The sequence below is a fragment of the Salvia splendens genome, chromosome 3 (assembly GCF_004379255.2).
Source record: "Salvia splendens isolate huo1 chromosome 3, SspV2, whole genome shotgun sequence".
Taxonomy (NCBI): Eukaryota; Viridiplantae; Streptophyta; class Magnoliopsida; order Lamiales; family Lamiaceae; genus Salvia; species Salvia splendens.
In genome coordinates, this window is record NC_056034.1 from 11537295 (window position 1) to 11552584 (window position 15290).

Genomic DNA, 15290 nt, shown 5'->3' on the forward strand with positions numbered 1-15290 from the left:
CCACTTCCACAATCTCTATACTTTCATGGACCACATTTCTCTACAATCAGTGGCGGATCTAGGGGGGGGCAGGAGGGGGCGGTCGCCCCCTCCGTCCGACTATTTTTCCCTTATCGGGATGTAAAATTACCGTGTTCGCCCCCTCCATTTGCCTCCGGCGTCGCCCCGAACTACAAAAGAAATAGCCATGTCCGCACTAAATCAAGCTAATACTATATATTCCGCCCCCTCCGTTTCCGGATCCTGGATCCGCCACTGTCTACAATCTATACATATACACATGCAATGCAATGCAATGGTGGATAGGATCGTGGGGTCGAGCGACTCTATCACGAGCACTGTAGTTGTTGTTGACCTCACGGTGCGACGTCTCAGGGTCCAAACCCTTCGTGGTATGATTCACTTTCGTTTTTCATCCAGTTGCCGCACTGCCTCTACCTTTCGACATTGGCAACAACCTTTGTTAATATGTATCCCTCATGTATTCCACCTTCTAGATCCGTCAGTGTTCACACGACTAAATTTAAGTGACTAGTGTGTGTGTGCAACAAATATTCTACCCATACCTCCAAAACATAGCTACAGGTTGTTAGTTCCATTGCAATTGATATTTCGCTTTCGCATCATTAATCACCTCAACAATGACTGGATCAAGAAGGTGCTCTTGATAATTCCAATTTTATTTTTTTCCCCTTTTTGTCGTTTTTATTGGCTTTCAAAAGCCAAAAATTATTTGGGATATTAATTAAAAGACTAATAGACAAAAAGGTAATGCAAGGAGTAAATATCGTTGGAAATATAATGAGTTTAATTAGCTTGATTACATATACAGAGTGACATTTAGCAAATTTTAAAATGTTGTTAAGCCAAGACTAAGAAGGCATCAATAAGCAAAAGTAGCCCACTAACACTAAACACTTTGAATTCCAAAGAAGGCACTGATGATGCGGGGTGATGTGTCCAATTCTTGTCGAAATTTGAACTCGAATCGAGACCATTTTCGTACTTGATCACTTGAGTTCGACACAGCTTGACCCCAAAGGGCGCATAAGTGGGTGACTCGAGCTCAGCTTGATAACAAAGGTTCGGGTTTCCCCACGCCCCGAAGCGCCGTCCCATCCGCTGGTAGAAGAGCTCCGAGAAATCGAGCTCGCCGGTGAGATTGTTGCCGTGGAGATAGATTGCACTAACATTAGGTAAAGTTGCAATCTTTGATGGTATATCCCCTGTTAACTTGTTGTCATTGAGACCCAAAAACCTTAGACTTTTCAAATGTGTTAGAGACTCTGGGATGCCACCTGTCAAGCTTGTATTGGCCAGATCCAAAGCAGTTATACAATTCAAATCTTGCCATCCAATACTCATTATGTCTCCGCCAATGGGATTGTTTGAGAGGACTAATTCTTGCAATGACCTCAATTCTTGAATAGATTCACCCAATCCTCCACTTAACCTGTTGTTACTTAGGTCTAAAAGTGTGAGGTTCTTGAGATTCCGAATATCACTCGGAATCTCGCCCTCTATTTGATTATCCCTCAAGTCGAGTTTTAATAGGGCCGTGAGTCCTCCTAGAGTGGCAGGCAGGGTGCCCGACAGCGCATTCCCACTCATATCAAGAATCAAGAGTCGGTTAAGCCCACCTATGCTGCTCGGGACCCTGCCCGTGAACGAATTCCCGGCAAGATTCAAACGCCTCAACTCCACCAAACTACCAATGCTCTCGGGCAGCTGCCCTATTAGGCCATTTTCTGTAATCACCAAAGATTGAAGATTCCCAAGCCACCCAAAGGTCTCGGGAACTGTTCCGGTGAGGCCGGGATTTGACCGGAACTCGAGCGATTCCAAACTTCTGGAGAGAACCTCCCAATTCCCGGCCGGGATCGAGACGGCACGGCGGCGAGGCGCCACAAAGCAATTGAAGAAGGATAGTGATTTCAAATGCCTTAGTGCAAACAAATTGGGACTAAAATCCACATCTTGACTACATGTTAAAGAGTTATCTTGAACAGGTCCAATGCTTAGATCAGTCACGTACCAAAATCCATCATACAAATCACAAGAAACTCCCTGCATTATGAGTGATAGAAAAAATAAATTTCCATATGTAGACAATTTGTAGCAAGATTCATTTTTCAATACTTATTATATCAGACAAATTGAGTCAGAGAATGAAGGAAGCTGCACAAGCGAAAGCTTTATTTTGTTTCAGTCTCTTACACAATGCAATACATATAATAGAGAATAAAACTAGAAATAGAAAGTGGAAGTCTTGAATTTTAGAAAGCTTCTCCAAAACGACGTAGTTTTAGTCAGCAAGGAAGGAATCCACAGTATACCAAAAAAAGTTGCACAGTTCTGCACGGATTTGACTACTCTTGCAACTTAAAACGAGATCCTAAAATAAGATGGATATTCTACTTTCCAATACTACAACTTTAAAACTGGATAAAAGATTCAAAGAAAATTTATGGAAAGTTTTTTTTTGAGAGAGAGAGACCTGAATAGGGGTCCAACCGCAAGGATCTGGATAAAGATCAGAACCATTCCACCATTTTCCAACAAAATCTTGAATAGTATTATACAAAGCTTCTTGCTCAGCTCTCACCATCGGAGCTCCGACGCTCTCATCTTGTCCAATGCACGTCGCAGTGAAATGAAGCAAACACACAACAAGAACTGAAAACCTCAAAGACTCGATTTTTATCATGGCTGTTTAAACCCCAGATAAAAAAAAAAGCTAGCTAGAAACCAGCAACCAAGAAAATGCAAACAATGGCTTCAAGAAATCAACAAATTTACAAGGATGCGAATGATAAAAGAGAAAAGATTAGATTTTTATTGAAATGAAAGCGCATGGATTAAACGCTGAGAGAAGTAAATGCCGGGAGATGCAGGAAGTGGGTAGTGGACAGAATGAAATGCGGAAAGGTGGGATTTTTCGAAGCGGGATTGCAACACGAAAGTAGTGGAGGCTAGAGTTCGATTCTTGCATAAATGGGGAGTAATGAAAAGGGAGCGTAGACTGTAAGAGCGGCAGAGTTCGCAGTAGTCTGAGGAAGCCTAAGGCATCTTTTCAGCTAATAAGTTCACAACCACAGTTGTCAGTTCGAAAAAGAGAAAAACACACATAGCAGTTGTGGTAACTCCAATAATACCAAAATCTAACCAGTGGCAAAAGAGCTGATCAAGAAAATGTTGCAGCTTCTAATTTGTACAAAGAAATCTACTTCCAAAAGCTCGGGTTCACATCAAAATACCTAACTCAAGTTGCTATAGTTTGAATTCTTGATTGGATTAATATCGATATGTGAAAACCAATGCTAGATAAGTGATGGTAGTTTAATGAGTGAGTAAACAGTTGGGAGATTTATTGTGGGATATAGGCATCTAGGCTTCTGATCAAAGGGTTTCACGAGAGATGGGGGGTGGGGTGGGGGGGGGGGGTTAGGGGACCATATGAATCTTTGATGCTCAAGTCAAAACTCAAAAGTGAAATATGGGCTTGTAAATGCATGCAAGACAAAGGTAGTTTTTTGTCTAGAGGAAACTTTGGCTGTTGGGTTCAAAACTGATTTTGCTGTAATAAAAGAGGACAAAAGGAGTGGGCATGAATTCAGACATGGTGAAAGACTCTTCGAAATTTGGACACAACTTTTTTTTTCTTTCTTCCTTGACAGTTCTAAACGCTTGTTTAGTAGTGGGCTTCAATTAATACGTTTCGTTTCATTAGAGCCTTCACAGTAATGTCAATTCTCAACCCCAACAGCAACTAGAAAAATGGCAGAGCTAAATTATTGCTTGTTGGGACTGTTTAATGCACAATTTTGTGGTTAAACAACCGTAACATATGCAATGATGTGTGTATTCACAGACAACACACTGTAGTGTGTGTACTATGATATTTTTGTGAGGGGACCAAGGAGATAAGAGTGTCCACTATGGGAGCGGCTCGGCGGTCGCCGAAGAGGGGTGTGGGGCGAGGCGGGAGGCGCGGCGGTCATAGTGGCTGGGGTGGCCGCCGCGCCTGAGGACGGGGGAGGGGGGCGGAAACGGCTTCGCCGCGTGCGGGGCGAGGACGCGGCTGGTGGGGGTGAGGCGCGCCTATAGGCGCGGCGGTCATAGTGACCGCAGCTTCCGGCGCGGCGGTCGACGCGTGCAAAATTTTTTATTTTTTATTTTTCCTTTTTCCTCTATAAATACAACCATTCCCCACTTATTTTTACCATTTCCACAACAATCATTCAACATCTCAGCTCTCTAAAAAATGCACCGAGGAGACGACGAATCACCCGACTCTCAGGAATCGGGATATGGCAGCAATCCGTCAAACCAGTCGGCTAATCCTTTCCATGCAGCTGGATTTGGCGGATATGCAGGTCAGGGGTCGGGATTTGGCGGATATGCGACTCCGTCCCAGACATGGAATTGGAATCAATCTCCCCCACCGTGGGCATCGAGTCCACCCATTCATCCATCTCAGTCGTGGAGGTCTTCTCCAACTCCCCCATCTTTACAGCGGAGTCTGAGTCGTGGAGGTCTTCTCCAACCCCCCTAGGGATACCGCGGCCGGCAGCAACGAGAGAGGAGGAGGAGAAGACGAAGAAGAGGAAGACGAGGAAGCCGACTCCGACACCGAGTAGACGGTGGCGGAGTTTTGTAGTTGTATTTTATTTTAATTATTCGTTGTATAATTTTACCACCTTCCAATACAACGAATATTCGGCCCTAATTACCTCGTTTTCTATTTATTTTACACTGCAATTATTTAAATTACACTTCATTAAAATAAAAAATATTTTAAAATGAAAATTGATTATAAAATTTGGGGGCTATTGGAGGTGTCCACTATAGTGGCGGAAATAGAATTTTGGGGCTATGGACAAAAATCCGGGGCTATGGACAAAAAACTGGGGCGGGGCTATTGGGCGTGTCCACCTTATAGTGGACACCCTAAATGCAGTGTTGTAATGGGGAATTAATGAGGCTTTGGTGTTGGAGAAAGGGCAAAAAAAAAAGGCTAGTAAAAGAGAGAGGGAGATGGGGCTAGCCCACTCTATAAATATCATTTTCCAGACCTAACAATGTGATAAGTCATTTTCTAGACTTTGTGCCTTTTTTTCCTCTAAGATCCTTTCTAAACAAGATTAATGCACCCAAATTTAGCATTTGATTTTGATGTGAATCCAGGTATTCACAATCATAGAATGCAACGATGTCGAGGGTCATGGGTTGATTGGGGTCCGAGGAGAGGGTCGAGACATGGCAAGGAGCCTAGCCGGATTAGGAGGTCTGATTCAAACTGGAATTTGCCTATGAAGATAAAGTCCAAATCCTCTCTTAAGACAACCATTGTCTTTATCGTCGAAAAAGCTTCGCGTGGGTATCTTGCATGCCTCAATCGGAGCCCGAATGAGGAAGTTATGATCGTTTTAAGAAAGCCGCGCAATGCAGAACAAAACGCCCGGTCGGGCGTTTTTGTCGAGAGATCAGTTTTTGTCCAGAAACTTTGCGCGGTCGGGCGAAATGAGCCTAGGGAAACGCCCGGTCGGGCGTTTTGTCCGGGATGTGACTTTTGAACAAGATTTGTTTTATTTTGCTCCTTTTCACTCATAGTATAAATAGACATGTTAGGGTTTCTTCTAAGGAGCTTTGAACATTTTGTAAACCTACCAAAGACTCCATTGTGAGCATTCCTCTTCATCTTTGAAGATTTATCAAAATCCCTTGTGGTTGCATTTTAATCTATTGCCGGGCTTAGATTGAATGTTAAGGTATGCAATTCTAGTTCTTGTGTTGCTAGTTTTGTGGAGCCATTAGATTCTTGCTTTGGTGAAAGTTGTCTTGGGTTGTCTTCATTGTTTTGTAGAAGGTCCATAGGTTTCAAGCATCTATCTAAATCATAACACCTTCACCTTCTCCCTTTTTCCATCATTTTTATTGTTTCATTTCTTGTTGGGTTTGTTTGGGTTGTTGAAATATTTACAAGAGCAAGTCCGGAGCCAAACATATGTATCTTGAATCCTTAAGATTCACATTAGATTTTCTTACTTCTTTGATGATATGTGACTTAATAGGGGAAAAGGATTAGGATTGGCATTGGCCATTGCATTTCTGGATTTGTAACTGCTATGGGGTTGATGGAAGTGATTGGGGTCCTTTTCTTGCGTCTTTTCTTAAGGCCATTTCTTGTTGGCATGTGCACGAACATGGGTCCCCCTCAGTATTAATTAGCTTCAATTGATATGAATAAGGGTGCCTTTGCCTCCACAAAAATATAGTTCAAGAATTATTGTCAATTATGAGTGGAGCAGATACATAATTGCCACCTTTTAACTTTAACAGATTGAATTATTAGAAAGTTTCTCAAATTATTTGTGAAACAAACGGCTTAGGCCATAAATGAAGTTTCTCAACCTAAGTTGCTCTCTACTGTCTGGATTAGTGGATGTAATAATTTGGGGCACAATTATTAGCTTTAGGTGGTTTTATTTAGTGCAAAGATTTGACAAAATTCAGTTTCCCCGTCCTTAACAGAAGCTGATCACACTTGGTTTGAAAAAATAAAATAAAGAAGAATAAGGTATTTTGAAATACAACCTGACTACAAAACCGAATATGCTGAAGGATTCTAAACAAAAAAAAAATAGACCCCAACAATTCGGAATCCACGACTTACCTATGAATATTACTACAACATTCTAACCTTGTGAAGTTCTACTACGTCAAAAATGACAGGTTACAAGATAAAGAAAGCCATCAAGATGTGAAGAATTTCCAAAGCTTTCTGGGCACTGAAGCTTCACCGGGATTATCTTCTTCATCTTCCTCTTCCTCTTCCTCTTCCTCTTCCTCTTCCTCTTCATCATCCTCTTCTTCTTCTTCTTCGGGATTACCTTCATCTTCTTCTTCTTCTTCTTCTTCTTCTTCTTCTTCTTCTTCTTCTTCTTCTTCGTGCAATGGACTTTTGTGCTCATCTTTGTGGTTGTTGTCATGATCATCTTTGTCGTTGTATTCTGATGTGCCATTGACCTCCTCACTGACTATTTCCACTTTATCCGTGGACTTGACAGCATTCGAATTTTCATCAATCTTGGCTTCTGATGGAACAAACTGCATTGCAAATTTGCAATATACAACTGATTTAAACAACGAAATACTTGAGGAAGAAACGTGATGCATTCATAATTTCAAGAGAAACTTACCCTGACTACTCTATCAACCATGATCGTTTGTTTGCGTTTATGAGCCACGACCTGGGCTGGATCCTCAGGGTTGTCACTCCGACTGGCGACTTCAGCTGGTGTGGAAGTAATTTCATTTGTGTTGCTGTCCATTTCAAACATGCAAAAGGAAATCAATTTGAAGAATGATGCATCAACTCATAGTAACTATTTTCATGAATGTGTAGTGAGATTCAGGACTAACGCTTTATGACGTCGAAGGTTATAACGTGACTTTCCAGCATCTTGTGCCACTGGAGCAGCAGCCTGCCGCCTTTTCCTGCAGCCACCCACACTCATGCTTTCTGACTGGCCATCACTTTCATCGCCATCACTCATTTTAGAAGACACTGCACGAGTTCGCTTTCTCTGAACAGAACCAAATCCTTTACCAGCAAGGCTAGAATCTCCTCCACTTTCCTCATTGACAGAAGCAGGGGCGTCCTTATTTTCCTCCTCATCTGGATGATCATCTTTTGATGTCCTCCTCAAGAAAGCTTCAGCATCTTCAACTACTGCTTTAACAGAATGTGTTCTGTGGATTCCATTCCCTGGTTTTCTAGCATATTTTCGTCTACGATAAGTCATCTCAGAATGCTTTGAATCTTCTGAAACTTCTGGTGCAGCTCGATCTATTTCGGGCGCATTAGATTGAGTGGCACCTCCAACTGGCATGCTGGGCTCTCCAACATTTTGAGCACTGACCAGTGTATCAGACAATGCTTGGTCCAAGTTTTGAGAAGGCACGTCTTGTTGAACTTTTGTAGTTGGAGACAACTTAAAGACTCTGGGGGTGCACTTCCTAAGAAGCCAGGATATACGCCCACCAGAGTCCGGAGATTTTGCATCATTTTCACCAGGAGTTCTCTGAGCCTTTACTTCATAAGAAGCGACTTTTTCCAGAAGTTGTTCACCCATTGCCTGAAGAGGAGAGGCTCCGTTTTCGTCCAGTTCAATAATAAGATCAGCTAGCATGTAGTCGCTTGCCATGTCCCCGCAGTTTTGACAACTCTTTATCCTCTCAAGAAAAGAAACAAATCGGCTTCTTTCTTTGACAAATTGCTGCCTCTCTGACTTGAGTTTTTTACTTAAAATGCCAAGTTCATTAATGTCATTTTGCATTTCTAGCTGCCGCTCTTCCAACTGCTGCTTATTCCGGGTAATATTTACTCTTTCCTTCTCTAATCTGCTTCTCTCTGATCTCATATTTTCCATTTCCTTGTCAGCAACGTCCTTCAAATGGCTGATATTGCTACATTCTTTCTCAGTCTTCTCCTCAAATGCCCTCTCTCTTTCCTGAAGAGATTTCTCGAACTCCTCTTGCTTATTTCGCATTTCTGCCTCAAGATCACTCTTACGAGTCTCAAAATCACGAATTAACTGATTATGCTCGTGCTGAGCCTTTTCTGATAACATTAACTGCTCATGCTTCATTGTAGCAGCAAATGTTTCTTTCTTAAGTCTAAGAGCCTCCATCTCCCTCTTAATGTAGTTTTCCAAAGCTATTTTATCTTCTTCCAATTTCCTTTCCAATGAGTGTTTGAATTTATCATTTGTTTTTTTGTCTTCGTCAAGTTGTTGCAACTCTCTAGTAACTTCAGCTCTTTTTTTATCAAGAACCTCCCACTCTTCCTCGAATCTCTTCCTGTCTAGCTTTAAATCATCCCGTTCCTTACAAAGCAAATCATTCTGCTGATTGTACCTCTGTATCTCCTGTTTCAATTCCAGTATCAAATGGTTATGATTCTCCCTCTCTTCTTCAGTAATTCTAAGCTTCTCTTTTTCATCATGCATCTGTAATTCTGTCTGACTAATCTCAGCTTTCATCTTCTCAAACTCATCCCTGAGACTTTGTAATGTTTCTTTCTCTGAAATTATTTCTTGTCTAACCGAGTTTAGATTCTTCTCCTCCAATTTGAGGGCCTTATCTTTTTCCTTCACTCCCTTTAACTTTAGATCAATATCCTTCTCTTTCTCCTTTACCCTTTCAGATTTCTTCTCCAGAGCCTGCTCCCGCTTTTTCAATTTTTCCATCATATGGCTGGTTTCGCTCTCCTTCTTAACCAATTCATCAGTTTTGACTCTAAGCTCATCCTCAAGCAACTTTCTCTTCTCTTCCATTTCTACTTCAAGGTCCTGCTTTTTTATCTCAAATGCAGCTTTGTGCTCATCAACAAGGTTCTGAATCTCCATCTGCAATATGACTTATAAACCTTCAGAGGGTTTCTATGAAAAATAAAAGGGACCCTAAATTCCAACTATCCAACTATCCAACTAAATAGCTGATATATAATCGAATGAAATTGCACAATAGGGGGATTAAGCAACCATATAGTAATCTCATCTTTTGCACTACTGTCTACACACCCTATTTGTTATTGTACAAGATAGGTAGATTGATTGCAGGAACAACACTAAACATTCTTACAAATATAATGAAAGCATATGATGGCCTACCTAAACTTGAGTAGGAATATCAATTCAATATAAAGATGAATTTTTGGTACCGAGATGATGCAAAATCAACAAGATATATTCCACAAATAAATTTCCCACAATCTATAGCAAATTTTCCAACACAAAGTAGTCATTATGCAAAACAGTTTCTCGTCCGTGAAGAGAGGAAATGCAGAAAAAAGGCTACTAACAGATACCATTACATTACTCAACATCCGCAAATTATTTGGATCATTAAGGAAGCTATAAACAAAATCAGAAAGTGCAGCAAAAAAATCAACAAATCTGCATGCAAAATGCAAACTAAGGAAAGGAACTCACTCTCTCCCTCTTGCTCAGCTTCTCAGTCAACACACTCAAATCTTTTTCCTTCGTCTCTAAACTAGATCTAAGAGCTTCAGCTTTCTGCACAGAAGTCAATCCTAAGTTAGACATAAAAAGTATAGAGTACAATTTAAAAACTAAATCCAATCAGAGGCTTACTTCCTCTTTCTCAATCAGCTCAGAAAGTTTTTTGTTGACCTCCTCTTCTTTTTTCTTTAGATTCAAATTTAGCAACTCAGTCCTCTTCTGTTCTTCAGCAAATTCACTCTCTTTCTGCTTCAACATCCTATTTAGTTCAATTAACTTCTCCTCTCTCTCATTAATATGTCTCCTATTCTGACAAAGTCTCTCTTCACCTTCTTGCAGTTTCCTTTCCCACTCCTGCATATCTTCTTTATGCTTCAGATAAGTTGCTTCGTGGGCATCCTGCCTGGTATATAATTAGACAAAGATATTTATAAACAAAATCATGAGCTACAATCAAATAAGCAAAACGATTAAGCCATCACATTAATCATACTCGGAGATGAAGGAAATGCGCTCCGTTTTAAGTACACTTTCATGTGTCTCAACCTCTTGCAATTTCCTCTCCATCTCTAAACTCTTTCTGCTGGCCTCAGCAAGCTTTGAATCTGCAGCAAGCAACTTCTGTTGCACCTCCAAAGACCGATCTTCAATTCCAGCCACCAAATGATTGGCATCAGCAAGCTTCGTATCAGATGTTATCTTAATTTTTTCATGCTCTGCATATATCTGACGAAGAGACCTCTCGAGCTGCAGAAAGTAAGCTTTAGCAAATTTCACAATGACAAACACCACACATTGAATTTACAATGATAACATAATCACCTCTGCCACACATTGTCTCTCAACCTCCAAAGCCTTTCTCAAATTAGTTTCACGCTCCTCCACTTGATTAACTGCAGTCAAGTGTGTTGCCTTTTCACGTTTGAGAAGCTCCTGCGCTTCTAGAAGAGATTGATGAAGTTCTTCATACTTTGAAGTCCACTCTTTATTCTCAATTAGTAGCAAACCCATATTATATTGATAATCGTGAAGCTGCATGAACATGACAGAAGATTGGACAAGCTTCAAATTGGTTCCACACTTCCAGTATATGCTGCATCTTAACATAATCAATGATTCAATATACACCAACAATATATGGCAAATTTTAATCAAGTCCAGAAGAAAGAGTTTATACTTTCATCTTTGGCAATAGTTCATTCACCTTATCGATGTCTCAGCTCATTATATTTATCATTCTCAGCATTATACAATGTTACTATGATTTAATTTCTGCTCCATTATCTCGTATTGCTCCAGGCACCTCACATGAAGCAACTACTTTATTTCTCAATGAGATGGACGAATTTCCAGCAAGCATTACACATAAGCATATCAAAACCTAACCAAGAGTGCTATGTGATCACCTATTTACCTGGCTCTACAACGCAGTCAAGTTAAAGACTCAAACGTTCAAAATGAAACAAAGCCGCAAAAAGTAAGTACAAATTTGGCAAATTTGGCCATTCTAACCTCTCTTTCAAGCCTCTGGGCTTTCTCCAGCAATGCTTCTCGATCACGTCTCTCCAACGCCGCCTCATCCAGCAGCCCCACCTCCCGAAACCTTCTCCAATCGTCCATATTCTCCGTCTCAGCTCTATCCTCATTGTCATTCAACAAGCCCCTCGGTGGAGGCGGCGGAGGTCCGTCAATAAATGTCACCAATTTGTCCTTGCCGGTAGTAGGGTTTGGCGTACGCACTCCATTCCTAGGTGTTCTCGACGGCCCCTGCCACTGCCGCTTGGGAGTGAACATTGCAGATTTGATTTAAGATATAAGCTTCAAAATTTTAGTTCCAATTCTTGAAAAAAGGTATAAAACCCCAATTGAGATGATTGAACAATGGCCTGAAAAAAAAGATTGGGTTTTCACGGTAACTAGAAGTTAACAGGTTCCGGTAGCCAGTGGAAAACGGAGAAGCTACTATTGGACGGAATATTCTGGCTCCGGTGAGGGAATATTCAGAAAACTGTGTGCTTGGAAAACTTAATGAAAGAGAAAGAAGAACCCATTGCGATGCGGAAATTTCGTCTGATTTTCTGTTATACTGTACAACTGTGTGCTGTTTGGCGGTGCCATATTACATTTATACCCTTAGCGGTTGGGCACCAACCCTCCACAATAGGAATAGCCAGCAATAGCTCAACCACAAACTCCTTCTGTCACATCATCAGCACTAAAAATCCTTCTGCCACATCTTCAAAACAAGCAAATAGCTCAGTCATAGCCTAGCCACATCACTAATAACAATTATATAAAAATGAAATAATTAACAATCACACAATATACAAAATTTAATTTACGAGACATATACGGGAAACATTAATAATACTATTAAAATTTTAAAAAGTACAATAATTTTAAAAAAGTACAATATTTTTAAAAAATTACAATAATTAAAAAAGTACAATAATTCACTCTTCGTCTCCGTCGTCGTCTTCTCCGTCGCTGTCGCCACCCCCGCCTCCGCCTCCGTCGCCACCATCGCCGCCGCCTCTACTCCCGCCGGTCTCTCTCCGTGCCGCCTCCAACTCGTCCTGCATGCTCATGAGCAATGTTTGAAGCAAACTCTTCTCCACGGGTTCCACCGTCGTCCGCCATTCTGCCATCGTCTTGACCATCTGAGCGCGCGTTTGTTGACGCGCGAAGAATTTGAGATCCGCTGTGGATTGGCCAAGGGGGATGCCGACTAGACCTCCTGGGAACCCCCGACGACCCCCCTCGCCTCCCGTTGAGCCCGCTTGTGCCCAACCGGGCGAGTTCGGCGAGCGAACGAACGAGGGGTCGGGACCTCCTGGGCCGTCTCGGGGAGGTCGTGGGAACCACCGCTGCTGCCGCTGTAATCACCGGTATAGTTCAGTCGTTGCTTCTTCGGCCAGCCAACGTCGTCACCTACTCGGAACCTCTCGGAGTCGTTCAGCACAAGATAGCAGTTCCAGTAGGTGAACTCCTTATACAACCCGGGCTGGGGGAAGGCTTTCTCCGCTATCCTCCTGCAGTCTTCCTCCGTTTGGCCACTGCTCTGCATGCGGAGGGCGTTGGCGTACAAACCCGAAAATCGGGAGACGGCAGCCCTGATTCGGTCCCACCCCTTCCGGCAATGCTCCCCGTTGCGTGGCCTCCCCTCCAGGCAAAATGTCTGGTAGGCTGCTGCTAACTTGCCCCACGAGTTGACGATCCTCTGGTTGTTCGAAGCGAGAGGATCATCGCAAACACTGACCCACGCCTTGCACAACGCGACGTTCTCAGAGTCCGTCCACCTCCTCCGGACCCGGCTATCCTCACCCGACTGCGACGACTCGCCCTTCTTCTTCCCCTTGCCCTTCTTCTTTGGGGCGCCCCGCACTGCTCCCCCCGTGGGAACGGGAGTTTTCGGAACACCGAGCATATCAATCCCCAACTCCTCCAAGGAGAAAGTCTCAAATTGCGTGAACTGCGTCTCCGTTGGGATCGAAGTGTGCGAAGAAGCAGTCGAAAAATCAAAACTGGGGTGATAGACGTTTTCATCCCCCGGCGTCCCCTGCGTCCCCGGTACCCCCCCTGTCGGGGGTTGCACCGCCGGTACCCACCCTGTCGTCCCCTGCGTCGGGGGCTGCATCGTCGTCCCCCCCAGGCATCATCTGCATCCCGAGTGCCCACCCCAGCATCATATGCACACAGGGTTGCATCCCTGGTACCCCCTGCCACGCCGGCATACTCCCCCCAGCTGCCATCCCGGGTATCATCCCCTGTCAAGGGTACATGTTGTAGTACCCTGGCATCGGACCCCATCCACCTCCCACGGGTACCGGGGAAGTTTGAGACCTGGTCGTCACTGGAGTACCTTCGTTGGTGTTCTCCATTTCTCGGTGTTGATCTTGTACATAAATTATAGAGAGAGTACTCGTTAAAACAAGTGGTGCGAATGAAAATGACGTGCAAACGGCGTATATATAGTGTTTCGAAAAAAAAATCGTCTAGGCGATGCGCTAGGCGATCCGGACGCTGCAATAGTGCCGAGCGGATCGCCCAGCATATCGCCTAGCGCCACGAAATCACCGAGCGCTAGGCGGTTTTTAATTCCGAAAATGGCTAGGCAGTTGCAATGGACAGCCTAGCGCCGGCGCTCGGCTAGACGGTGCGCTAAGCGCCATTGCGGATGGCCTAACTACTCCATCTCACCTATTAGAAGAGTGGTGTAACTGAGTTGGCCAAACGAGCCTTGGATACAAATTTCATGTCCTCCGTGATATGATCTTTAAAATTTTAAATTTAAGTTTATTTAGCTATAAAGGTTACTTTGTATTTGAGAATACTTAAAAATTTTATTTTAAAAAATTAATGAATAATTTTATTGGAAAATTAGTACTAGAACTAAACAATTTTTCCTTTCCAAGACCATTTTTAATGGTATACTAAAACTCAAAATGGATTACATAATTAGTTGTAATAGTATTCCAAAAGACCAAAACCAATTTCATTGTTGATTTTTGAGTAAAATTATAGCTATCCAGAAATGCCCAAAGTGTAGTGAACCTACTGATAATCGTGAAACCGGAACTGCCGGTTACGGTTCCTAACAGGAATCGTGATATTTTGAACCGCTGGCCAGTTAAGGTTCAAAAAGTTTGGGCTTGAAGCCGTGACGGAACCGCCAGTTCTGAACCGGAACTGCGAAAAACAGCCCAAAAAATGGCTGATTGAAACCTTAACCGTAACCGTTGGTTCCTGAACCTTGGGCATGTATACACTTATTTTTAGGTGTGCACTAAAACAAACTCAAATCAATTTTTCAAATTTTGTGAGTAAAGAAGATATAACATAAAGAATATTCTTTTAAGTTTTAGTTTAATATAAAAGATTAAAGAATTACTATTTAATGTAACATTTGCACTAAAGTATGTTTGAGTTTAGTGCAAATGGTTGGATATGCTCTCAGTTCTAATTTTATACTTCAATGTAGGGATGTCAATCAGTCATGCCTAGCGAATTTCGGGCCAACCTACTTGGATTGTGGGTTTATCGGGTGCCAGCTTATCAGGTTGAAATTTTATCGGGGTAAAAATTACAATCTTAACCCTAAGTACTCGGGTTGCATGTTTTGACCAAAATTGACCTTTACTCATTCAGTAATTTGCACATTTCAAATACTTTTTCCTTTTTTATACTATAATGTCCTCTAAGCTTTGAAAAGTATTTTGATATATTTTCATATTCTAATAGTAGTACTAATAAATTAGATAT

General features: G+C 42.3%; 2 protein-coding genes across 3 annotated transcripts; both read right to left on the reverse strand.

The window, feature by feature from the left end:
• Nucleotides 1-785: 785 nt before the first annotated feature.
• Nucleotides 786-3374, reverse strand: LOC121793580 (piriformospora indica-insensitive protein 2-like). Its single transcript, XM_042191610.1, has 2 exons — nucleotides 2498-3374; nucleotides 786-2067 (listed from the first exon to the last, which is right to left on the reverse strand). Exons 1-2 carry the CDS (start codon nucleotides 2705-2707, stop codon nucleotides 862-864), a joined length of 1416 nt encoding a protein of 471 aa, XP_042047544.1. The 5' UTR covers nucleotides 2708-3374; the 3' UTR covers nucleotides 786-861.
• Nucleotides 3375-6527: 3153 nt separating this feature from the next.
• On the reverse strand, nucleotides 6528-12103 carry LOC121794947 (nuclear matrix constituent protein 1-like). Of its 2 annotated transcripts, none has more exons than XM_042193361.1 (8): nucleotides 11541-12103; nucleotides 10851-11060; nucleotides 10522-10775; nucleotides 10161-10431; nucleotides 9999-10082; nucleotides 7426-9413; nucleotides 7203-7326; nucleotides 6528-7110 (listed from the first exon to the last, which is right to left on the reverse strand). In XM_042193361.1, exons 1-8 carry the CDS (start codon nucleotides 11820-11822, stop codon nucleotides 6757-6759), a joined length of 3567 nt encoding a protein of 1188 aa, XP_042049295.1. In that variant the 5' UTR covers nucleotides 11823-12103; the 3' UTR covers nucleotides 6528-6756. The 2 variants fall into 2 exon arrangements, with proteins under 2 accessions (XP_042049295.1, XP_042049296.1); XM_042193362.1 differs by having other exon boundaries at nucleotides 10851-11121; nucleotides 11541-11667.
• Between the last annotated feature and the right edge of the window lie 3187 nt (nucleotides 12104-15290).